Genomic DNA, 25,816 nt, shown 5'->3' with positions numbered 1-25,816 from the left:
GCCAAACACAATAGAAATAAACTAATAACACAAACAGACACTCAAACCTCACCCTAACTGTGAAGCATGGTGAAGGGAGCATCATGGTTTACAAAAACATTTTACTGGAGAATGTTAGAGAAGCAGTTCATGACCTTAAGCTCAAGAGACACTGGGTAATGCAACAAGACAATGACCCATAGAACACAAATAAATCTAACGAACTAAAGAATGGTTGAAAAATAAGAGTTTCAGAATGGCCAAATCAGAGTCATGTCCATAACCTTATCATAATGCATGACCTGCAAGGACTGTACACGCAAGGCATCCCAGAAGTATTAATGAACTGAAACACATTTGCAAGAAAGAGCGATCCACAATTGCTGCTAAACAGAGATTTTCCGATTTTTTTAATTTGAGTTCACTTACTTTTTCTGCACTGTGGATGTTTACCAGTACAACTGTCTGTTATTAGATGAATTCGATTTTGTTTGTCTATAATTGTTCAAATCAACCATACCTCGTTTTATAAGTAATCAATGCAGAAATCCAAAGAGATTACCTTTTTTTTTTTTTGCAAATGTACATGGCAAGGCTGGGTGGAGTGGGTAACGGCTCATGCCACCAGTGTTAGAGACCCTGGTGGCATTTGCAGGGGTTCAGACAGTAAGTAGTTCAAAGGGGAAGCCACCATAAATGTGCCACCACTGCTTTTTGTACACCTGTACCCAGTTTCTAAACTCACAATGCAATGAAAGCCTGCATTTATTGAAGAACTGACTTGGCTGTTTACCATGCTGGAATGAAGTTCTGGAAACAGCTCCTGAACAGCAATGTCCAGCAGTACATACGTCATCTAAACACAAAGAAACACACAGAAACACACAAACATTAAACAGATACATCACAGTTACAGAAGTGTTTAGCAAGCAGATGCAACTTTGTCAGCACCTGTTTGTTGAGGAGTGGCTGCTGGATGCAGTTGAAGAGTAACTGGATCCCCTCGTATTTGTTCTCCTCTCCTATGCATTTCCCAACAATATCTAGGGGGACAGGTGAGTAGTTCCATTAGTGTTATTCCACTGAGAAGTAACTGACTTTCCCATCTTTTCCCCACATCATTCTACAAAGCAGTATGTTTCAATAGAAAGCAAACTGCAGTGCACAGTTGTTCCATAAAGGCCACTGTTCAGAAATGATGAATTTCAACCTGGCAGGTAGTTCATCATCTCTTCAAAGGTCTGCTTGGCTCTTCTCTGTTTGTCCTCAGGGGATCTTTCTTCATTGTTCTCACAGAACACTGCATCTGAAAAGGTTTTCCACATGATGGAAAAATGGTGAGCAGATGTGAATGTAAAAGACTAACCTTGTGCCAAGGGCCTGGAATGAATACTAGGACCTATATTTCAGCATGGTTAAAACAAACAACAAGGGGAGACTGGGGAGCAGCCTCAAGACTAGAGTATTCCTCTTGACGGGATTAGTTTTACATCGGGAGATGAGTTCATTTTACCCCAATTTTACCACAAATGAGATAGCCCTACCTATATCCTAGCCAACATAAGGGGTTGTTACAAAAGCAAAACACCTAGGCAAAACACCACTGTACTCTCCTGTACTTGGGCATGTCAGGCTGAGCAGTTAAATGTACTGACGGAGACTTTGTTGGGAGGTAGGGTAGCCCAGACAGCAGAAAGGAAGAAGAGTGAGAGACAGGGGGATAGAAAAAAAGAGATCTAAAGATGACTGAGACCAAGTCAAGGCAAAGTCCTCCTCGCAACCAAGACGTAGCAAGTCTTTAATTGCTTCCAGTCCAACTTCCTTGGTGGTAAAGAAATTGGGTCTGTGTTTCTGAATCTTTCCCATGCAATTTGTCAAGAGATATTTTTCCCCACAGAACAATTACTCAATAATCAAATCCAATTTCTGCTGCCTTCTGATTCAAACAGCTAAACCAAAAACAGATGCGATGATTTAGTTGCAAGTTGCTCAAATACAAGTTCACATTGGTGAGATTAAAAATAAAGAAAATGCATATGAAAAAAAAATAAATAAAAAAGTCCTCCTCAGGCATTCCTACTAGATAAAAAGAGACAAAATTTATTTTTGCATTACTGCAACAAAAGGCACACAGCTCCAGAATGTATTGTTTGAATGGTGTTTTTTCTGTCCAATTAGAAGAGTCACGTATGCTCATATCCATGTTCACATGAGGCGGCAGAATAACTGAAATACAACCATTTGATTATATAACTCTCAGCAGCCGCCATTACATTTTAACACCCCTGGCTCAGAGAGTCTGGGCTTGTCTGAAAATTAAGGTTTCCCACTAGAACAAAACACTGTGGTGCTGTTAATGTGCACTCGTCTTTTAAATATGATATTTATGACAGGACTTGAAGGCAGAGAAAGACCAGTCAAAATACAAACACTATCCAGTTCAAGACAGAGACGATAGTAACAACAGCTGAAGTCAGAGACTGCACTCCTAGAGAACTACAGTGCATGTAGAGGTAACATTACACAGACAGACATATATAAACACACCTCTGAGCAGAGTGATAAGGGAGATGAGGCGGTGCTCCTGTAGGATCTTGTCCAGCTTGGACTGAAGGTAGTGGTCCATGTACGCCTCCAAGGTCCTCTTAAACAGTATCCGGCCTCCACTTAGCATATGATGCAGCCAGTCAGGCATGCGGAACACCACGCGGCCTGCAGAACACAGCGTCGTCGTCAACATTAATCATTAAAACACTGAAATATATAGTTTAAGGCACGTGTGCTAATCTAAATTTGTATATTTTTTAGATTTCTGTTTAACTGCATCTGTTCCAATGTGATTTGAAGTTTTTACAGTAAAAACTCTAACTGATGTGATGCAAATTCAAGAAGGTTTCTCTCAACAAGCACAAGTTAGGTGTTGGTGACTGATGATGGACTCTTTTCCGTTGATGAAGGTGCTGTCTGGACTGCATTCTGTCCTCACTAGAGTAAGTAGTTGGTTTATCTAAGCTAATAGGCTAGGCCAGCAATAATCAAAGACAGGAGGGTTTATAAACTTCAGTTAAGATGTCCCTTAAGTTAGGAGATGCTATAAAATTCAAAACTAGCATTATCCAAGCAGACAGAACACTGTAAGGCTTTTATTGTTGAGCTCTCTACCACTGTACAAAGCCACGTAGATGAGATGTGCTGAGACAGCCAGCGAGAGTGGTCATTAGTGTACAAATCGACACCCCAAAAAAGAGCTGCGGAGTGTTTAATGGCAGATCATTAGTTCTGGGTCACAACTGGCATCCCATCTCATCCTCTAAAGGTCTGATGGAACTCCATTCCAAAGAAAGAAAGCAGTTCCACTGAATCACAACTCGGCGCTGGGGAGATTTACTAATGTTTGGCATTTGGCACAATGAACTTAGGCCAGTGTTCTTCAACTCCAGTCCTGGATTATTTTCCAGCTCAAACACTTCTACTAAATATGGCAATTCACAGAAGAGTTGACTGAGGTGTCAAGATGGACACTAGAAAATTGCCTTCACGCTAAACTGGCAATGTTCTTCTAGGGAGAAGTTATGTTTGTGCACTGGACTGCAGCTGGTGTGCTTTAAAACAGTTTAATCCACTACTCTGAATGAGTGTCTGGGTTTTTGTTTTTTAGTCATAAATGTACCACTGATGTTCATAAATAGCTCAGTGTGGAGAATTGGATTATAGAAATGACAGAAACAGAATACTGTTCCAAATGGGATTGGAGGGAGGACAATGCTGAGCTCAGATTATAAGGAGCCTTCAGACGTAGACACTTAAGCGTGAAACTGGAAAGGATTAGAATTCTGTCAGCAAGCCTTCCTTCCTGATTCCCTATCCTGGAGTACTGAAGTACTCGTTACCCTGCACATTTGAAGTGTTTGTCTGCCCTAATATACCCAATTGAACTCAAGAAGGGCTTGTTGATTAACTGAGAATATGGATCAGGACCAACTGTTCCTGATACTTACCCACATACATCATGTAGTCATAAACCCCCTCTAGATCCATCACCTCCAAGAAGTAGTTCTGGTTGTTTCTCTTGTCAATGCTTTCCATCTCGTCAGCATTATTTTTGTAAATATCACTGCACAGCTAAAGGATCAAAGAGCAAACATGTTAAAAAAATAGAGCCAGACCGCTACATGCTAGGTAGTTCTTGGAGCCATTAAATATAAACACAAAGGCATGTCTCGCTCCTCTCTAGTGATACAGCTGCTTATCATTGCGAGAACGCACAGCCTGAATGGTGAAAACAGCATGCTGTGTTTTGAGTGGATGCACCTTCTTGTTCCTGGATGTGGGACTGATGACTGTGAGCTCGGGACGGCTGGGTTTAGGTTTAGGAGACTCACAAGAGCTGAAGAAGGACTGGAGGAATGGCTCCAGGTTCTGCCCTTTCTGCACATACACAAAACACACAAACAAGGCCCAAGAGATGAGGCCACACCACGGTTACAATACCCACATTTCCTATTTTGAAAGAAAGTTAACTCATTAGGACAAGCAGGAGGCCTAGAGATGTTAATTCACAACAGTAGTTCATAGACATTAAAAACCAAGCCAATGTAGCAGGGTCCAGCTGCATTGCTCCTAAGAGAAACTGTGCTTTTCACATGTACATTCTGGTGAACTCTCTGGATCTGATTCTGGTTACTAAAATATAGGGCCACGGTTAAGTTAACTGAATTCAGCAATTATGCAAACGGAATCATATACAACATTGTACTGTTTTTAAGACACTTTTGCCCATTTGCTTACTATAGCAAGGTCAAAGGGCCATAGCAAGGGTCCTTTTGAGACCCCACGTCTATCCTAAATACTCATCCATTACTCATGTTCTCGTGGCTCCAGAATGGTGCTTTGTGCTTGGACCCCGAAGATTGCCACTTGCAATGTAATAATCTAGAAAAATCAACACATTCTACATCATCAATTTCAGATTAAACATATAGGGAACCGTTTTGGTTGTGATAACTGATAATATAATAATCAGGTATCTTTGTTTTGACTGGTCATACAAATTAAATAGCCTACCTACAATTCTAATGATGAAGAACTGCAACTGTCTAGGGGATTCTCACTCAGAAATGTCTTCTGGTCGCAGACCACGCACCACCCTCCCAATTTTGAATGAATACATACACACATCTAAACACTCACCTCCTTCATAAGTTTCCCAGGTACAGATTTGAAAATCCTTCCTGAGGAACAGATAAAAGCTATGTAAACATGCACAGATCGGGAAGATAAGGGGCACAATGCACAAGTGTTTGAGACAACAACAACACAAAAGCACCGCTAGAGCAGAATCCCCGCTTGCAGTGCAACTTTAAAAGCTCACCAGGCTTAATTAAGCCATTCAGACAGCAACATAAACATCTGTAATTACAGGCTTAACATTATTGGTCAAGAGTCAGTAATGTTGCAACTAGATGTGACACTCAAGTCTCTATGTGTATGGAACAGAGAAAGGTTCTTATACCCCGTTTGAGTCAGAACTGTTGCTTTCAGACATTGCACTCTGTTAGGTTGTGTCTGTATGTGAGCACAAAAAGGAAGTAAATGTGTGTTTGGTAGATTATGTCTTTGTTCTTATACAGTTAGAAAGCCTAATTTCCCTTTTAAATGGTGCCACATTCGTAAGGAATATGCATTTGTGGGTTGCGCCCATGAACAATTTGCCAAATCTTCTCTGCCAATGCCAATGCCAAAGCTTATTTTTCTGTTGACTCGTTTGGTGTTTGGTGGACTGGATGATTGAAGTTTAAAGAAACATTACTTTTTGTGCCAAGTTTATTTTACTTTCACTGGAAATTACTTAATTCGAGTGTGTAGCACACTGGCTAACAGGTTTTTAAACTAAAAGGAGAGAGCAAAGTAACGAATAAGCACAGGGAGAGAATGATAAAATCGCACCCAGATTAACATCAGGCAGCATCTTGTCTAAGAACTGGGTCTCCATGCTGTGTGGAGAGAGGAAGTCAGCTAGCAGTTGACTATTGCTCAATTCAGGGTGCCGCAGCAAGTTCTGCAAAAACACAATGTGTAAGACAGCCCAAATTTAGCCAACACTGGAGGACACAGTTACACAGTCACATATCAGAACAACACAACAAGTAGTGTTTAGACATTTGTGGCTTTTTAATGAACACCCACCTACAGACTCAAAACACTGCCAATATTCAGTATCTACAGACAGACCTGAGGGTTACCAAGATGAGCAAAGCAACTTCGCAGACTAAAAAATGAAAAAAGGAGTTTGTTACCTGAAGGTACTCCTCAAACTCCCCACGCTTGGAGGTTAGGAACTCATAGTTCTTTGGCCCTATAATCCTTTTGGAAGGGAGCTGTGCATCCTGGAACGAACCTGACAAAAGAGAAATAAAAAACATGTTTAGAGATCAACAAGATGAGATGAACTGAGAAGACTGAGAAATGGAAATTAAAAGACGTAAAGGCAGACTGAATATCTTTTGTACCATGGAATTCTGTGAGTTTGGACTCAAGGACGTAGAACTCAAGGTATCTCCTGTAGACTGACCAGCTTTCCACCTCATGGCCCACTGAAAATTACAGAAAAAGAAAGAGATACAGATCAGTTGAAATATGTCCCAGCAAAAGTCTTGTATTGCCAGACTCCTGTCTTAAGAAATAATAACATCTCTTATTCCAAAAATGGGGTTTTCCATCCACCTCTAATGAATTATTAAGTTATTAAAACACACATTAAAACTTGACAGGAAAAGCAAAACATTAATGATTAAATTCTACATTCTATCAGAACTACACTATATGTCCAAATGTTTGTGGACACCCCTTCTAATGAATGCATTCAGCTACTTTAAGTTGCACCCATTGCTGACACAGATGTGCAAATGCACACACACATGCCCATTGTCCAGTCCTTGTGCTACTGCCAGTAGAATAGGACTCTCTGGAGCAGATAAACATGAACTTGTTGGCACCATGCCTAATTCCAGGCATGGGCTACAGGGGTATCAAGCTGTGGAGCAGTGGAACTGTGTTCTCTGGATTGATGGATAGTGCTCCATCTGATACTTTTGGGATAAGCTGAGGAATTGAGGATAAGATGGGATGGTGATCATCAAACATCCTGACCTCACTAACGCTTTTATAGCTGAATGCAATCAAATCATCACAGTAATAAAAGCGAATCTTTGAACTATTAGGGATACAGCCATGTGCAGCTGACAAAGGGCAGTCAAACCTGCTCCATCAAGAGTGAATCAACTGATGTTTAATTAGTGTGGAATTCTGAGTGGATTGGAACTGGACTAAAAAGGGTCTGAAAAAAACCCTTTCTGCACTGACAGTCAAAAATAATTGCTTATATGTACGTATGTCACACACTAACTAGTGAAACTGGGTTGAATGATCATGAAGAGCTTCAAGTATTCTTTTCCAGACCTTTTATCTCCTTAATTTGTCATGCAATAATGAGGGAACAGGCCACAGCTGTCCATGAAATCACGTATGAGTTAACTGTCCAATTACTTTTGAGCCTGTGAGAATGGAATGACTACATAAAACAAGAGCTGTAAGTCCTAAATAATTATGTATTTGTATTTGTATTATGTATTTTAAAAAATACTGGAATTAAAGCTGGATGTTTACTATCACATTTTGAGGACAATCAGCTCACCCTGCTGGCGGTCATGTCGTTCCACATCGATCCAGAAGACAGGAATGCGCTCTTTTTTAGCCTCGTCCTCATAGAAGTCCACAAAGGGAATGGAAATGGTCCATGCAGAAAGGTTCCTCTGCGTCCCTGGAGCACTCACTATCTCAACCGGCACAGGAGAGTCATCCTCCACTACCACAGTAGCCTCCTCCACCTGATCCACACAAAACACACATTGTGTAAGGAAACACCATGTAAGCTAGTATGAGTACTTTCCTTCAATGATTCTTCAATAATACCATTGTGAAAGCTCTTGGATTAATGCCAAACCCAGCCCTTATTGTCCTGATTTAGCCTAATGGTCCTTAAATGCACTCCAACTAAATATATCACCACAGCAACCACTGTTTTGGAAGATTTTATCACATGTTGAGTTGTGTTGACAGCAGTCCTCATGACTGGGACCCACTCTTATTCTACTCTACATTTCAGAATTAGAATCAGACTCAGATTTATTTGCCGAGTATGTTCACAAACAAGAAATTTGTTCCCGGCAGTTAGTGTCTCTCTAGTATTAATAATATACAGCTCCTCTACATAGAATGTACAGACAATACACAATATACATTTCTATTCAGAGGACATTTCTATACAGTGTGCTTTACAGTGTTATTCACAGAATAGCAGTATGCAATGCTATACAGGTTAAATATTGTGTTAGCACAGCAGTGTAAACATTTGTGAAATGAATAATCGTTTACCAGTAATATCTATGACCTATAACTGATGATGGTGATCAGCTGTTGATGAAGGTGATGGCCTGAGCGTAAAAGCTGTGTAGTAAGCCCTTCTTGGACAAGTGCACTACTACCCAGCAAATTGCTGGCTTACTGGCCTGTAATAAACATGGTTGCACATTCCTGTGTATTTTGGAGTGGTATACTAACACTTTACTGGACATAAATCTCTCAATATTTTGGTACCATATTTAAAAGACCCATAGAAACCGTTCTTCAACAATCTGTGTAGAGGGTGGAGGTATAAGGGTCCTCACTTATAAATTGTTACTTTTAATGAAATTATTGTAAGATGGTCAGATCCACACTGTTATTTGCAGACATAAAGTATCAGGACTGGCCCAAACAGCATTTTACAGGCTTTGAATACTAAGTTTCCGAAGAAGTACTCAAATACTCGTTCTAAAAACATAATTACTTTCCATAAATCATTTTAATGTAAGCATGCACATTACTGCGGTTCACACTACATCCAGTATGCAGCATCTATGTATCAATGGTCAGATAATAGCGATGGTACAAATTAACTGAAATCAGCTATTTTTTTTCCCCCAGACTGATGCCTATAGATCTAGCATAACATGTGAGGCATTTAGTATATATTGTTTTGTATATTGTATTGTATATGTATTTATATTTTCTTATTGTCTGATAACTTTAATTGCTCCACAACGATGATTTATGCAATCACAATGTATATTTAATGTTTCTAAATCTGAATGGTACAACCGACTGCACCAACAGAATCACCAAAGGCACCATCGGGAAATGAACACGTTTTTATCAACAAAAGGCATGTTGTACTGGACACGGTCACCAAGCTCATCTCTGTAAACACACGCCATAATCTTAATGTATTTACTTCAAAACTAATTAAAAGCTACAAGGTTCGAAAACAAAGAATTCATAAAAAAAAAAGAATTTAATAGACCTTACCCGTGAAGACGTTTATTTTTCTGTTTATAGAGTTTTGAGGATGATAAGAAACATTTTAGGCATGTATTTACAGAGATGAGATTGCTGATAGTCTTAATCCAGTGTTTGTTAGCAATGTTAGCTTAGCATCTCCTGAAATAAACTAAAGAAGCACATTCCAATTCAGTACCAAGCATGTCTTGGCTGACAGACTGTATCTGGGATCAGTGATAAATCATGTTTATCTTGGTTTTTAGCTGAACTCTCCCCTTAACACTGAATGATGGCATATGCACAGTCAACAAAGTCTACACATGACATTGTGTGTACGTGTATATGAGCGCATGTTTACAATGACCCTGTGTGTGGCATTCACACTGTGTGGTTTTGGGTCTCACCATGTCCTCTTCATCCTCTACCATTGCGTAGGTGGGTGGCATAGCCCCTTCCATAGTGGTACTTCTGAACACTCCTTTTAGTTTACTGCCGATGCGACTGATCCCAAACGACTCTCCTCGCTTAGATGTGTTCCTGAGAAATAAACAAAAAATCATATAGAAACAATAATAAATATATAAAGTGAATAATAATACATTTCTCACATACAAGTTCAAGTTCAAAGCTGTCACTCTTTTTAAGGACATTCACACTGCACACCATCAAAAAGGACAGAAAAAAGGAAGAAAGCAAACTGAAATATAAATTAAATACTGGTAAGTATTAAGTATCTGTAATGCATACAAATGCATTCAAAATACAGCTAAAATATCACATTTTATTTCAACTTTAATGCAAACGTACAGCTCAAACAAACAGAGAAACAGAAGAGGCATGCAAAATGCAAAGCAAACAAGACGTCCAAAAAGAGGAAGAATGCTGGGCACACATCTTTCCAGGAAGACGCTTGCTTCGCACAGTAATCTCAAATCAGCTTTTCCTTCTAAAAAACGGTATTCTAGTCCACTTTCAATTAATACTTCAACTACAACAACAATCATTCTTAGAAAGGATAGATACTAGTAGCCAGGTCTGTCTACAGACAGATTAGTGACAAGGAGTCTAATGAGCAGGTCCAACCGTCTTTATGGTATGTATACAAATGCTGAGCAGGCCTAGCCTAGCTGATTTTGGATCAAGAGACCAAGATCTACGTGACTTTTAAAGTGGGTTCCTTATTGAGGAGTTCCAGTCAGAGTGCTTAACTGGCCAGAAAACTAAGGGCTGGAAACTGTAAGGAAGAGCATCTGTTCCTCAGGTGACTGAGAATGCTAGTTTAAGACATGATCAGTCAGACAGAAAGAACCTGCTGAGGTGGGAGGGAGGGATACTATAGCAAAACTGCAGTGCAGAAACCCACCATTACAAAGATGAATGGCAATTTGAGAACTGTGTGTAAAATCCACAGACACTGGTCTACAGCGCAGACATGGTCTCTTGCAGGATGACAACGCATCCATTCACAGGGCATGAGGGGGTCAGTGAATAGTTGGATGAGTCTGATTTAACGCCTGTGGGAGATTAAGAACTGTGTTTTCCACCGTTACCATCAAAACACCAACTGACAGAATATTTTTTGGAAGAATGATGTCCTATCCCTCCGGTACAGTTCCTGAGAGGTGTAGTATGAATGCCAAACTAGACTCAAGTCATCCTTAAAACTGGTGGTGTCCCAACGTCTCTGTTAGTTTTTCCTCTAGTTTGTCAGTACATGAAGTCCTGCCAGTGTTCACTTCCATTAGCTAGCATTTTTTGCAGGGTAAGCTGGTCTCAGATCAGTGTTGAAGCTCTTCATCATCAGCCACCGCACACAGAAGCAGCCTGACTCACTTCATTGAGATGGGGTCGGACCTTCGAGTTCTGGGCTTCAGTGTTGGGACAGATTTGATACATGGGGAGCCTGTCAGGGGTGTGGATTTCATGTTGATGGACAGAGGCTTGCAGCCTATAACAACATTAGCCCATCCAGGAGGAGCGGAGTTTAAACTATACAGAACACGCCGGGAGGTGTGGACAATTAGGCCCAGCATGCATAGGCAGCAGGAGACGATGGAAGAGACACAAGTCAGTCTAGAGCAAAAAGCCACATGTTTCTGCATGCCTTACCTCCCAAAATCTCTGTTCCAGACACTTCTGGTAGCTGATCTTTCAAACTATCCTTTTTAATCTCACTTGGAACATATATTATGACAAGCAAGAGCAGTGATCATTCACCTTCTTAGTGTAAGGTTTTGCCCCAACCCCACTCCTTACGCAACAGTAATGCATCGGTTTCAACCACAGAGGGACTTCTGAGGAAGCGAGTTAGCTGGTTCAGGCGTGGCAGATTTAGGTTAGACCTACAGGAGACCTAACTTTACCTGCCTTTCATGTTATGGAAAATTCTAATAATTCAAATTTATAATTCAGGTGTTTCCAAATTCTGACTGCTACTGTCAGTGAGCTAGGAGAAGGAATGGACACACCTTCAAGTGAATCTACACCCAAATAAATAAATAAATACATGAATAAATGCATACACACACCTGCCAACATGTTACATCAAGCAAAATGACAAAACACAGACACACACATTCTATGTACACAAGACAGTCATTCACTACCATGCACTCACTCCTACACATGCTTAATTGGTATAAAGTTAGTAAAAGAAAGACAGAATCAAACAGACCTTCTGTGATTTTTTACATTTCACATCTCATCTCAATTCAAAAACTAATCCCCTAGCCTCTTCTGGCAGGGGGAGGAGTGCAATATTTTCCAATTTGTTGATAAAAAATAAGTATTTCCAAATGCTCCAAAGGCTTGCACTGCACAGGCTTAATCTTTCTGGCAGAAAAAAAACCCAATAACAAATGATTTCTTAAATGTGCTGGAATAAAGAGTGCAGGCACTTCAGACTGTGTTTATGGGAACAGGGCTTGCATGCAGTGGGTATCAAGGTTCACACATCACACTGGCCTATAAACATGCTGATGAACTTACCTCAAGTCATCCAAACTCATATTCCTGTAATAACAGGCACAATAAAGTTACTCTTAACTGCCAAAGACCAACAATCCTCCTCTTTCTCTCTCTTATGAGAACCCGTGGGAGTAATCGGGAGCGTCCGCACAAACCGACCTCATGCTGTTTTGCACCATTAAAGCAACATTAAGCAGCAATTTCAATGTAGAAAAAGAGCATTAAAATTATTCTGATGGTATGAGAATTATGGTACTCTGACTTGTAATAGAGAGAACGGGGCCACTTACGCACTGCAACACTGGGTTGCACTCCATAACTTCGGGAACTGTGTAATATTGAGTAATGTGTAAAATCCTGTAAAATTACTCTGCAGCTTAAGTCAATACGCTCCCCTCCCAGTTCTGTGCCCTTCAAATTGTCAATAAATGTCAAACAAATGTGTACAGCGACTCATGTGGGGGTGCTCATTTAATTTGTATTTATGTCAGTGGAGTAAAAGTGAATTACACTCCCAACCAACAGCAAAAAAAAATTGCCTGTGCAAAAACCACAGATGACAGCACATAAAGACAGGCTTTCCACTGACCTTTCCAAGCTTCACCCACAAACAAGCTCACTCACAGAACCTGCTGCACAGCGTTAGAGACTTGCACACAAGTCCAGTTTGTCCACATTTGTGAACACATGGAGTATAACACACATTATATTCTGGTGGTGTTTTGTTTTGTTGACAGTCAAACAACATCAGCAGCTGAAAAAACCTACCCACCCAAAGGAGCTGGCAGGAGAACCAGATATAGTTTAGCTATAAACCCTGTCGGTTATCTAGTACCTTTGGCCTTCTTATGGTCAAACTGAATTAAAACTACAGCTGAAGGTGGGAATGCATTAACTGAACATCAAGAACCCTTCATTCATTCCAACAATCAACAATATTTTCGCCAGATCTTCTTTCTTATGTCTTGCTTTTTGGCAACGAGAATCGACACATTTGGAATCAACTTCTTTACCTGGAATCAGTCTCCAAATATTTCTGTAGTCTGGAGAAACACTTCTACTGAGTGAATAATGCACCACAGTCATTTGCTTTAGGTTGAATGAGGTTCAATGTTTTACCAGTGTTCTATGAGGCTTGTCCAGCCTGGCAACAGCTGCTATGAAAGAAGGCATTTGTGGCTGGAGTGTAAATGGCTCAGCTGATTAGGAGCTGGTCTCTGTATTACATTTATTTTAATTAGAAAATCTGCAAATTAGGCTCACTCTCTGAGACTGGAATTTGTGAAAGCAAATGGGTAAATATGAGTAAGCAGTGATATTACCGTGTGAAGGGGAAACACACACACAAACACACACACAGAGCACAGTGCAATAGAAACATACCGATTTAGTTTAGCATTTCTGGCAGGAGATTCCACCCCACACAGCAGGTATCTGAAATACTGCAGAGAAAGAGTAAGATGCGTATGAAACAAGCACTGTTGGTTGGGTAACAGCTCAACATATCACACTGCACTGCCTTGTAACTTACTGTATTGTACACTTGTAATGTGGCTAGTGTGTTAACTCATAGCTAACATATTTTCTTGTGGCTGATATGCTATGAGCTATGTTGTGTTGGCTCAGGTCAGTTTTTATTCATTTTAAAGGCAAAAAATCCACTGTGCCATTTCATCAAGGATAATGTACTTTCCTAACGTTAAAACAGTGTTTTTGTAAACAGATACTGAAAACAGCAACATTAAAATTTAAGCCCATTTTCAGGCATCCTTTTTTTCTTCTGTATCATAAACTACTACACAGAGTACTGAAACGAGGCATTGCTGTATACTATCAAATGCAATACTGAGTCCTGTAAATATTTACATCTTTACTGTTTATTAAAAGGATTATTTATAGAGATAACAGTCCAAGTGCAGTGTTTGCTAGCAATATTATCCTTGCAAGCTTTCTGTTAACTAAATAAGCAAACCTTAGTAATACTAAACATCTGACCAGACTGACAGACTGACTGACTGCATCTGGGGTCAGTAATCAATCATGTTCCCATCAAGGCCCAATGTTCAGTGTACAACCCCTCCTGACCCAATCACTGACCCTGGTGAGATCCTGGTGGACATCCATATGTGGGGCCAACATGGAACCCATGCACATATCTTGCTGGTTCCCAGTTGGGCTACCCATACAGGCCCCACGAGGACATGTTATCTGGGTCTTTTAAGGTCTTTATTCTCAACTACATTTAAGGCAGTTAGGCGGTATTAGGTCATATGTTATGTTTCCACAGCTACTACTGCCTGACTGCTAGGGATGACCTCACCACTGTTATTATAATCTGAGACGGACAGTCATGCCAGATGTCCAGAAGTCTTCCCACTGTTATCCGTTTCTTTTCAATGTAATTTGAGTTAGGCAAGGATGTGAGTGAACATGCAGTGCAGTACCTCATCACTGTGGCAGAACATGGGGGTGAAGACAGTCTCCAGCAGGGAAAGGACATGCTCATAGGCCTCAAAAAGACAACGCATCTTCTGCAGCTTCACCACACCCGTGTATGGACCTTCTGCAACTAAAAGAAAATGAAAATGAGGATTCAATATATATTTGTGAGAAAACATTTGTAATTTGTTTTTGAATGAACTTGAGCTAAAATGCTGTTTGAGCTTCATGTGCATCATAATTAATGAAAACATATTTTGCCAACTACTTACAACGCTGTCTACGTTTTTCGTTGAATGATCTACTTTAACTTTCATGGTCAAAATCCTCCACTTCTGGGGCCAGAGGGCTGGCATCATTATAAAAACACAATTCAAATAATACCTGGTTATTATCCAGGGAATGCAGGAATTGTAGGAATGTCTGACCATTGAAATCGATCTGGACTCTAATGGAAACCAGCCCTCCAGAACCACACTTGAAGAACGCAGTCATAAGGCCGGCTAAATAAAACCTGCTCTTTTTGCTGTTTACTCTTCATTAATAAATTATTAAGATCTGTTAAATAATGCTGTTGTTGCAGTTATCTGATTTGTAAAGAATCATTAGATCCATGTAGGTTCGATCCTTGGTGAGAACACAGCAATCCGTGCATAGGAGTCCATGAGAGCATAACTGAGTGTAGGGTGGCGCTCTATCCTCCTCCTCATCAAATAGTGCGATGCTGGCCAGGACAGGCTTCTATTCTGGGGTAACAGAAACGCACATGGGGGAGCATAGTGGGCAGAGTAGGGTAGAGTAGAGTTCAGTTACCAGGGAAGGCAAGCACACACCACACTGTATCAACAAGTCCTTTAGCAAGACTCCTAACACTACATTCTCCATTCTCCTACCAGTATATCATGACTGAAATGTAAGTCACTCTGGATAAGAGAGTCAAGCAAATGCTGTCCATTGGAATGTAAACATAGTCTCCCCCAAGCATGTTCAGATGTCCAGTGATAAAAAGATGCTATTAACTGGCTTAATGTCACTCTGAGGAAGCACATTCTAGCTTTAAGAATCCCACCGCTAGTGGCCTTGTATAATAGGGGGAGTCCTAACTAGTGAGTTGGGAATGGAAATGACAAAATTGTGGAGAAAATTGGAGGACATAAATAATGTGATGTAAGACAGCTAGATATTGCAGCTTGTGGAATAAAAAGAAAAGCTTCAAATCACTCCTGCACGACAGTCAGGAAGTATATTGGCCCATTGCTCTTAATGAACTATTTCAGTTCATGTTCATTTGTGGGATTTCCCGCCTAAAATGTGGTTTGAGTTTTAGATGTACTAGGAAAGTCTAGATTGTACTCAACTGGGATGACGTTTTGTTGTTGGTATGCATTGCCGTGCTTTCTCCAAACATAATGCTGCACCCAAAGAGCTCTTGCATTTGTGTGAACTTGAGGACCTGTTTTTGGCAGTGTGGTGGTTTACATCATGTTAACATAGCATGTTTTTCCCCTATGGTTAACAAATGACCACAGATGGTCACAAGTCCAGGAGGCAGCCACAGAAACTCCAGGTCCCGTCATCATTTATTTGTAAGTCTCAAAGCAAAACTTGATCTCTGCTGTGTGTTTTTTCCTAGAGTGACTAGGAACAGTGCTGGATCTTTTCCCAGGATCGTAGATTGCATGATGGCTTTTGGAATCCTTTTGTAACTCTTTCCATTCCTGTGAGCTTCAGTGAGGTCTTTTCTGAGGTGCTGTGGAATCTCTTTTAAATCAGGCTATATTGTACCTACACACAATTCTGTTATAAAGAATAGAAACTCACTAGCCTTTTCTGTAATAAAATGTCTATCTTATTCTTTGCCTTTTTTAAATAATTTGTTTAGCATGTATATGTATAGAACGTTTGCTTATATTTTCACTTTTTGTGCATGTACATCATTTTTTTTTTACTTTTTAGAAAAATTGATTTACTTATTTTTATTTATTGTATGGGTAAGCACCAAAATTTCTACGCAAACATGAACAGTTGTTCGGAAGCACTCACTGTTGCGGATTTCCTCAATGATGAAGGGGTCAAAGCTGATCTTGTCAATGCTTTCCTCCAGGCAATACGTCTCATAGATCTTCTGTACCTCACCATGCAGTCGCTTCATCTCAAGGTCACTCAGCTCAGGGCACAGGATTCTATCATTAAACTCCTCTGTCCAAAAACACATACAAGTTTTTATAGGTTCCCACCATGGTTATAGGTCAGGTTGTGGAGTCATCTCACATAGAAAATATATGTAACATTTATATTATGAATATTTATGAAACACATTATATTATCATACCTGCCTAATATGGAGTATGCCCCCCCCCCATTCTATAAGACATCTGTATGTCCTGTGAGGGATAGTCTCCAAGAGATTTCCAATGATCTGAATAATAATCATGTAAGTCTTGACAGAGTTGCAGTGTGCTCCCATCACACCTTGATAGTTTGGTGTAAGGTGGTCAGGGTAGCTAACTAGTCCTAACTAGTCCTGACAGTAGAGACAGTTACTCTTTTTAAATAGCCTTGATTTTAGAAGAAACAACGAATGAGCAGGTGTCCCAATGTACATGCGCAATACATATAGATTGCACATCCTGAGCACTTTATCAACAGTGCAGAGGATGTTCCACAAGTTCCTCATAGGCACCGCTGTTAACATCAAGCTAAACCAGAGCATCATGCAAACAGTCCCACTAGTGTTTAACAGGTCATGCTTTCGGCTGCATCTTCAAACTCTACACAAACACATTCCTTCAGTTCAGGAGGCACTTCTCTACACAAGCATCCACACGACACTTTGTTTATCTTCTACATGTAGACAAACAGACAAGCACTCATAACTCCTCACCCACAGTGAGGCAGAACTGCAGCACATGCACGGCTCCCTCCTGTTTCAGGAAACTCATAAAGCGGAACAAAAGGTCCTGCTGTTCCCGAATCTCCTTCAGGTCCAGCTTCAACACCTGAAAGCCCAAACAAGCACACAGAACACTTACAAATGCAAATATGCACATTCACATACAGTAAGCACATTTCACAACAGACATAACTTGGCGAGCATGACACGCGAGCATGACATAGCTTTAATGATCATTATGTGGATTACGTGGACTAAATTTGACCACAGCTTTTTTTAATTAGCTGTTACCACTGCCTGCATATCTAGATTTCTTACCTAGGTAGACGTTTTGTTTAGGATATACTAAATGTGTATTAAATGCAACTGAACTCTGAGCTGAATGTTAATGATTGTCTATTGAATGTAACCCTACACCTAACCCAAACTCTAACCCTAACCTTACCCTTGAATCAATCCTAAATCCTAACTTGAAGCTTAAATCGAACCCTAAACCTCACCCTAAAGGGGAATGGTTAATTTAGAGTGTTAGGGTTAGGTGTTTGGTTACATTCAATAGACAATTTGTTCGATTTACATTCAACTTCAGTTCATCCAGAGTTCAGCTGCATTTAATACATATACATCAGTTGAATGTCAGGTGAGCAACTACGAGACATCTACAATGGACCATCCAAGTAAAGTGATTCTGTTTATTCTTATATAATTCAAAAGAACTTTTAACTCCAAAAGATGTTTACTGGCCTAAAATCATTCAAATCAAACAATACTGCATTTTGTACCGTTTCTTCCTAGAAATGTGCCTGGAATCCCACACATAACACATGTGGATAAACTACTTAAAAACCTCACGCTTTATTTGTGTCTTTAGGTGTCTGTTTAATTGGATTCAGTGCAGTCTTGTGTGAAAATATATATAAAGTTGATATTTATATATATTTATCCATTTTGTTAAGGGTTGATGCTGGTGTAAGGTCGATTTTGACTGGGGACCTGGGTTCTGCTGCTCTCCAGAACATCTCCACCATCTTTGAGAATCTGTATGTGCCAGCATGCTCCACTCATCCCTCTGATAAAACTGATCCACACATTGACTCTTCCTAAACTCATTACTTTTAACATAACTAATCATACTGAGTTTTCTACATAGTCTTATAAACATGGTAATCATAGATCTCTATTCACCTTCATATCTAGTTTCAGTAGTTAAATGTAAGCACTTCTGTAAAATATTAGACTCACTTCTATTTCTTTATTAGTTTTTCATTACTACGTTTCCATTCCCATTTCTGTATTTTATGCTTTTGCTGTTACTTGTTTTGCTATCCGGTGTCGACCAGAGGATGAGAGGTTCCCCTTTTGAGGCTTGGTTCCGCTCAATGTTTCTTCCTCTTCATCTGACTGAGTATTTCTTGCTACTATTGCCATTGATTTGCTTAGTTGGGGCTCAGACACAGATCTGTGTAAAGCTACTTAGGCGCCAAAGTTTAGAAATCTAGCCTTCTACTTTATTGTAGCAAAAATGCTAATTGATAATGATAACACTGATAAAACACAGCTAAACGCTCACATCTAGCAGTGAGCTGTTACGTATGCTGGACATACTGTTGTGATTCGGTTACAGAGACTTTCAGCACTACACTGCCTTCTAAAGCACTGACTTGTGAGACAATGTAGGCATCCAGCCATCAAGTGAGCTACCTCCAGTTTCAGACACAGCCATCATCTGTTGTTAAAAGCACTATATACATACACTCCCCCTACAATTATGGAGTACAATTTGCTTTTATGCCACTGCAGTTAATGCAAATCGTACTATTAGGGCAAGAAGGCCTGGAGTGGCAATGATGGTACACTTACTTGTAATAGGGACTGTAACATCCTTAAAAGTGATCCTGAAGCTGTTATTGTGAGGTCAATTCCTATATAATGTTACATAAAGGCTGCAAAATTTTATTTTTCTTAATCAATTAAAGCTGATCTTACTGAGGGATTCTTGTTGCGCGAGTCAGCGTATTTCTGCAGGAAGGGCACCAGTGCAGACGAAGGCTCAGTTGCTGGCTCAGGCTAATGAAGAAATAACATAGACAGTGAGGGGCAAGAAAAAACTTCAGATTAACTACTCAATAGACTGGCTCCCCTATCATCCCCCCTGTACAATGTGTGCACCCAGAAACAGATCAACAGAAATGTGCAATACGACTGCTTTTGTTTAAATATGACTTATTTCTGACACATTGTCCTTTAAACTGGCAAAGGTTGTCTTGTAATCTGTTGCTCTTGAATGTGTTCACCAGATGTATATAAACACACTAATACACTTACAGGAGTGTCATCAATGAATATGAGGACCATGTGGTTTACTGTATCCTGGAAGGAAAAGGGAGACAGAATCAGACGGCTGCATCCAGTCATCCTGAAGTTCAAGTAAAGAATTCACTGTATTTTTAAAGTACATTATACTAATGAAATATAAGGTAAGAAACATTTATATAAGGAATATAAGAAACAAAACTAAATTAAACAAAAAAAACTGCAATATTGTAAAATTGTAAGCTTGATTCATCATTGTTGGACACTCTGTACAAAAGCTTCTGCCAAATGCCAGAACTGTAATTAAAAGAGCTGCTTTTGGATTTCTGTGATATATGATCCCGTTATTCAGAGATCGTTTTCACACTGAATCCAGTATTTGTGAAGATTTCAGAAAGATTTCAAAGTGGCATCAGACTACCTGATGACTAGTTCATTTTAAACCCATCGTTCACACTGATTACCAACTACAAAATATACTACAGCTACAGCTATATTGTAGACATGGTAACACATTACTGCAGGACAGAATAAGTATGGATGCATAACACGTACATAATGAACGCCTTTAATGAAATCTGACAAAAATTCACAAAGCATTTATTAGAATAGTCATCATAAATGCTGCTTTTCTGAATTTCAGTGGTCATGAAACGCAAATGAAAAGATGTTTCCTCTGTTCTGCATATGTAAGCATTTCCAGATTCTATTTTAGCTGCTTCCACAGGGGAACTGTTTAAACAACTAGAGGTCTGTGTCCATGCCTAGTCCGAATAGTTCTCGTATGTGTAGCATTATTGTTCAAATAAAATGATTTTGATTCTGATTCTGATAAAAGTCTCACGCAGGTACCACACAGCCTTACGAATGCTGCCCAACAGTAAAATGTTCCCATATGTCCAACGCAGCTGGATCATTTTATACATGATTATGTCCTGTGTTTTTTTCGTCTCACTTCTTTCACTACATGTCAGTGTCCTGTAGGTTTAGAAAGGCTGCCCTTCAGTAAAATGCAAACGTTTTACCTCAATATATTAAAGTGGTAGAAGGTAGGAGGACTAGAAACAATGCCAGGGATGGAAAGAAAGCACATATGTGTCATCCCTGTTTATTAAGTAAACTGAATTTTGTCAACTTTAATGGAAACACAGCCCCTTCTGTCTGAGATGTTCTTATATATTACACGTACAGGTTCAGCCATGAAGTCCATGGTTGGGAGAAACACCGAGCCAATCATGACCTCTCGAATAAGCAGGGCCAGGGACCTGGTGACAAACAGTACTGCGTAAGTAAACACGCCTTGAAGAAACATTTTTTAGACATTAACAGTTTAGGTATTGTACTGTACTGCAGACGACAGATGGAACTTGAAGACAGACACTTAGTCAGCGAAAAAGCCTGTGGGTGCAAGCATGAGCGTTAGAAGTACACAGCTGACTCAACCACGTACGATAACATCATGACAAAGGGAAACCAGAGGAAGATCAGAGAAAAGCACAGAATCACATTTTTGCTTTTTGACACATCTTAATTGCAAAACTCCATCAAGAAGGTGTACAACAATTGGCTAGAAGGAACAGCCAGTGTCAAAACAAACATTTAAAAAGTTTAAGTTGTAGACTGTTGCAAAAAGTTCAGACACTGCACCCCAGAGACTACCTCTATGTTGCAAATCATCATGTTTCAGTTCAAGTTTGTATATACTTTATATGGCCAAAAGTATTGGGACACCTGCTCATGCAGTATTTCTGCCGAAATCAAGGGTATCAAAGAATATTGTTCCTGCTTTTGTTGGAGTAGCTGCCTCTACTGTCCAGGGAAGAAGGCTTTCTACTAGATTGTGAAGCATTTAGCAACAAGAGTGTTAGTTAGGTCAGCATGTGGAATGATCACAACCCCACCTCATCCCCAACTCCCTAACTCATCACAAAAGTATTAGATGGAGCACCATCCAGTAACACTGCTCCTCCAGCTGAATGCTGAGGGCTTTATACCTCTCTAGCCCACGCCTGGCATTAGGCACGGTACCAATGGTTCATGTTAGTCTGCTCCAGAGAGTCATGTTCTATTGGCAGTCGTGCAGGCTCATCTGTGTCAGAAATGGGTGCAAACTAAAGTTGTAAACATTTGGACATACAGTGTTTGTTGTGCTTCATATATGTTTAGCTGAAGTTCAAAGAAGAATACTGCCCCCTACAGCATCTACAGATATGGCACACAATAGACTCTAATGCACCTTATCAAGACAAGTAAAACCTCATCTGATAATACTTAAAAGTTATTTGTATACAAGTGTGGTCTGCACACATTTCCTTAATCCTTTAAGTAATATTACCTTTTAATTTTCATTTTTTACAGTTTTAAAATAATATGAAAGGAAAACGGCCCAAAGCACAAGTCTGGGAACACTGCATAGTCAGTTGTTAATAACACCCCCTTCGGCAAGTATCACAGCTTGTAAATGCTTTTTGGAGGCAGCTAAGAGCCTTGTTCTAGTTCTGTGAAGAGTGTGGGCTGGCTTGCACGTACTGCTCTTCAAAAGGTCTCCTCATAGATCTTAGAGGCTGAGTGACTGTGAGGTTCATCGAGGGTCATGGCAAAACCTCTTAATGTCATATAATTCATATAATTCATTTTCAGCTTCTTTTTTTACAGATGGTGTGATGTTTGCTTCCAGGATTTGCTGGTATTTGGCTGAATCCTTTCTACCCTCTACCATGGAAATGTCTGGTAGACACTGGCTGCAACACAAACTCAAAGCATGATTGATCCATTCATGTGCTTAACAGTTGGAGAGGTTTTCTTTGAATTAAAATCAGTTTTTCTCCAAACATACCAACAGTTATTTTCTACTTTCCTCGTCCAAAGGACTTAAAGGGTTCTTTTTAAAAACTAGCTGAATTTTACAGTGAGGATGGAGAATGGAGGTTTTCTTCTGAAGACTCTTCCATATAGGTCATATTTGTGAAGGTGATGCTGCACAGTAGAACAGTGCACAACCACTCCACAGCCTAAATTGTCCTTAAGATCTTTTACAGTCAGACAGGGGTTTTGATTTTCTTTTATCACAATCTAACATGCAGTTATGTCAGACCTCAACTGCTAAACCTAAGCTGCATTAAGAACTGAGCAAACAGCTACTTGAAAAAAGCTTTGCTATCTTTATACAGTCTTCTCCTGCTTTGTGGGCACCAATTATCTTTCTTTTCAAAGTGCTAAGCAGCTAATTAGAGGAGCCCGTAGCTGTTGATTGTTGGGTTTGAAAAGTCAGTATTTACAAAGCTTTGAAATTGGCATCACCTGGCGTTTCCTAATGATGACTGTGAACACTCCATAGTCATAACATGCTAAAAACATGTTCTGACAGCTTAAATGTCTTGGACTGCCGAAACATTTGCATGGCCATCCTTTCTTTTTTAAAATAATACGCTAATCTTGTGTAAAATATTTAAAATAATATTTCGACTTTATCTTTGAAAGATGGACAACTTTCCAAAAGGAATGCCCACATAACTATTCACAGTAACCATCATTTCAAACGGGCACCTGCAATTGGTGACATTGGGAGGCATGACGTAGGGCAAATGTGAATGCATTCTCTTTGAACGACATGATGTAGTGTATATGTATGTGTGAGTCCTCTGCACCTGCAGTATGTGGTTTTGACAGACATTAATTAGGGTATGTGCATGTGTGTGAGTTGGAGGCTTCAGAGCACATGATTTATAGTACCAGTGCTTTCTGCACCTGCTGGTGGAAAAAGTATATGTCTTCAGCTGATGCACCACAATTTCACCCACCAGCACATTTCAAAACAAAAGAAAAGGTTTACAACAAACTGTCATAATTGAACACTTAGCTAATCATATGCATGATATTTAAATGACAATGACACAAAAGTACTCAAAAGTACTGTTCGATGTACCATGTCATTTAGCATAAACAGGCTTAAATTGAGCAGCAGCAAATGGGCAGTGTTCAAAATGTTACGGCCTCTATGAAAGACATTACACAAGCGTTCTGTGTTCAATGTTAAGTATTCCAGGAACACAAGGAAAACACAAGCAGAAAAGTGATTGTAAGCACACCTATGCCTTCTGCAGCCACAGATGCTGAAATATGAGAAATAAGTGAAAAGCTAAACATTATTCATGCATTTACTGCATTTTGGCTAATACTCTAGTCCAGAGCTACTAATTTCAATAATGTTAAATGTGTGATAATGGTGTTTACTCTTTTGAATGACCAATTTTTATTTGTTAAGTTCACAGGTTTATTCTGTAGCCTACGTAATTTAAGTAATAATTTAATGTAAGTTTCATTTAAGTTAAATTTGGTTAGAAGGTTAGTTTTGCACTATTAAAAGCAGACCACTGGATGATGACAAGGATCAATGTCTGTTCTCTTTAGTGGCTGATGTGCCAATTCATTATTATGATAATTTAAATAACTGTCCATATTATGCACACATATTTTTAAATATAAATAAAACTGTTATTACTAAAAATTTAGTAATAAAATTATTATTATTATTATTATTATTAATAAAAATTATTACTGATTATTGATAGTTTTTTATATTGCTCTTCAATGCACCACAAGCTATATAAGCTATATATAATGTAAGCTATATATAAGCTATATATATATAGCTATATGTAAAAGCTATATAATAATTTTTAGAAGCACTTTTAGTCTACACAAACAGAGCATTAGCTAATTAACTACACTACATACTTTAAATGCCAATTGCAAGGAGACCGTTAAGCAGATTTTTCGTTTGGCAACCAAATAATCGTGATCGAGCAACAGTACTGCAGTACTCATTTCACTTCAGACAATTAACGGAGCATTTGAGGACCTGCAAGCATCCCTAGCATATACACAAACCTGCAGTCAGTGGCTTTAGGAGGCATGACATAGGGGAAGAGCATCTCCGTGAGTTTCCTCAAATACAGCAGCTCATCTCTGCGGCTGCGCAAAGCCACATGCAGATCTGCACCATACTCTTCCAGCGCTGCCTCCTGCAGGCCCTCAGAATTCTTCACTGTACAAACACACATAGACCTTCTTTAACACCAACTCCAAGCATGAGTCATGTGTGTTTCTAAATCACACTCGCGTGACCTACCTTTCTGCTGTGCTTTAGCAACAATCTCTATGTGCTTCATGGCTGCCTTCATCATTTTACCTGTGGCGACTGACGGCACGTCCACCTACAGTGAATAAATGTGATAAATGAGATTTGAGCCTCAGATACGGTGAACATGTCAGGCTTCATGACGTCAAACCAAAGTTGTTGCTTACCTTCTGGGCTCGGCGAACAAGAACTGAAGCGAAAAAACGAAATGACTGCCTCACTTCATCCACACAAGCCTCATCATCTGTAATATCCCTGAACAGAAAAAAAAAATAATTACATAAAAAAACCTTTTACAGCAAAGCGGTAAATGGTCTGTGCAGCTACTTAATGGTGTATGCGTCCTAAAACACCTCTTTTAAAGTTTTGCATTTGCAAGGTTTTTCACTAATCATTTCACTCTAACAAGCAGAACAATTATATATATTGTAGTTTATTGATCAGTATAGCAGTGTTTGTTAGCGGAATAGCAGATATTTTATTGTGATTGAAATCTGATACAAAATGACTGTTGTACACACGGCCTTGTTTTGCAGAACGAACATTTACATTTATATGCACTTTTGTATTTCTATTTTAACATTAACATTAACTATTTTTGCATCCTTTATATTTTTGCATTTTCAAAGTCAAATATGCCTGCAGACAATTTAAATTTGTATAAGCAAATCATTACATTCAATTGTGTAAAATTCCACTTAAATAAT

The 25,816-nt window shown here is 39.4% G+C and overlaps 1 protein-coding gene across 2 annotated transcripts in view; it reads right to left on the bottom strand.

Moving 5' to 3' along the window:
* snx14 (sorting nexin 14) overlaps positions 1–25,816 on the bottom strand; it is a 30,441-nt gene that overhangs the window by 419 nt on the left and 4,206 nt on the right. The window contains exons 7-29 of one of the 2 annotated variants that reach the window (XM_072678645.1): positions 25,277–25,364; positions 25,101–25,185; positions 24,860–25,016; positions 21,159–21,234; positions 19,982–20,026; positions 19,643–19,723; positions 17,648–17,762; positions 16,807–16,962; positions 14,769–14,893; positions 13,708–13,766; positions 12,346–12,369; positions 9,762–9,894; positions 7,673–7,865; positions 6,489–6,572; positions 6,276–6,376; positions 5,926–6,037; positions 5,170–5,210; positions 4,291–4,407; positions 3,978–4,101; positions 2,527–2,691; positions 1,190–1,285; positions 931–1,022; positions 773–835 (exon numbers count right to left, since the gene is read on the bottom strand). In XM_072678645.1, the coding sequence (XP_072534746.1) occupies positions 773–835; positions 931–1,022; positions 1,190–1,285; positions 2,527–2,691; positions 3,978–4,101; positions 4,291–4,407; positions 5,170–5,210; positions 5,926–6,037; positions 6,276–6,376; positions 6,489–6,572; positions 7,673–7,865; positions 9,762–9,894; positions 12,346–12,369; positions 13,708–13,766; positions 14,769–14,893; positions 16,807–16,962; positions 17,648–17,762; positions 19,643–19,723; positions 19,982–20,026; positions 21,159–21,234; positions 24,860–25,016; positions 25,101–25,185; positions 25,277–25,364 (2,332 nt within the window). The remainder of the gene's footprint in view (positions 1–772; positions 836–930; positions 1,023–1,189; positions 1,286–2,526; positions 2,692–3,977; positions 4,102–4,290; positions 4,408–5,169; positions 5,211–5,925; positions 6,038–6,275; positions 6,377–6,488; positions 6,573–7,672; positions 7,866–9,761; positions 9,895–12,345; positions 12,370–13,707; positions 13,767–14,768; positions 14,894–16,806; positions 16,963–17,647; positions 17,763–19,642; positions 19,724–19,981; positions 20,027–21,158; positions 21,235–24,859; positions 25,017–25,100; positions 25,186–25,276; positions 25,365–25,816) is intronic. The other variant, XM_072678646.1, reaches the window with a different exon arrangement.

This window comes from Salminus brasiliensis, chromosome 1 (assembly GCF_030463535.1).
Source record: "Salminus brasiliensis chromosome 1, fSalBra1.hap2, whole genome shotgun sequence".
Taxonomy (NCBI): domain Eukaryota; kingdom Metazoa; phylum Chordata; class Actinopteri; order Characiformes; family Bryconidae; genus Salminus; species Salminus brasiliensis.
The sequence above is the reverse complement of the archived record's forward strand: the minus strand, read 5'-3'. Positions and strand labels throughout refer to the sequence as shown.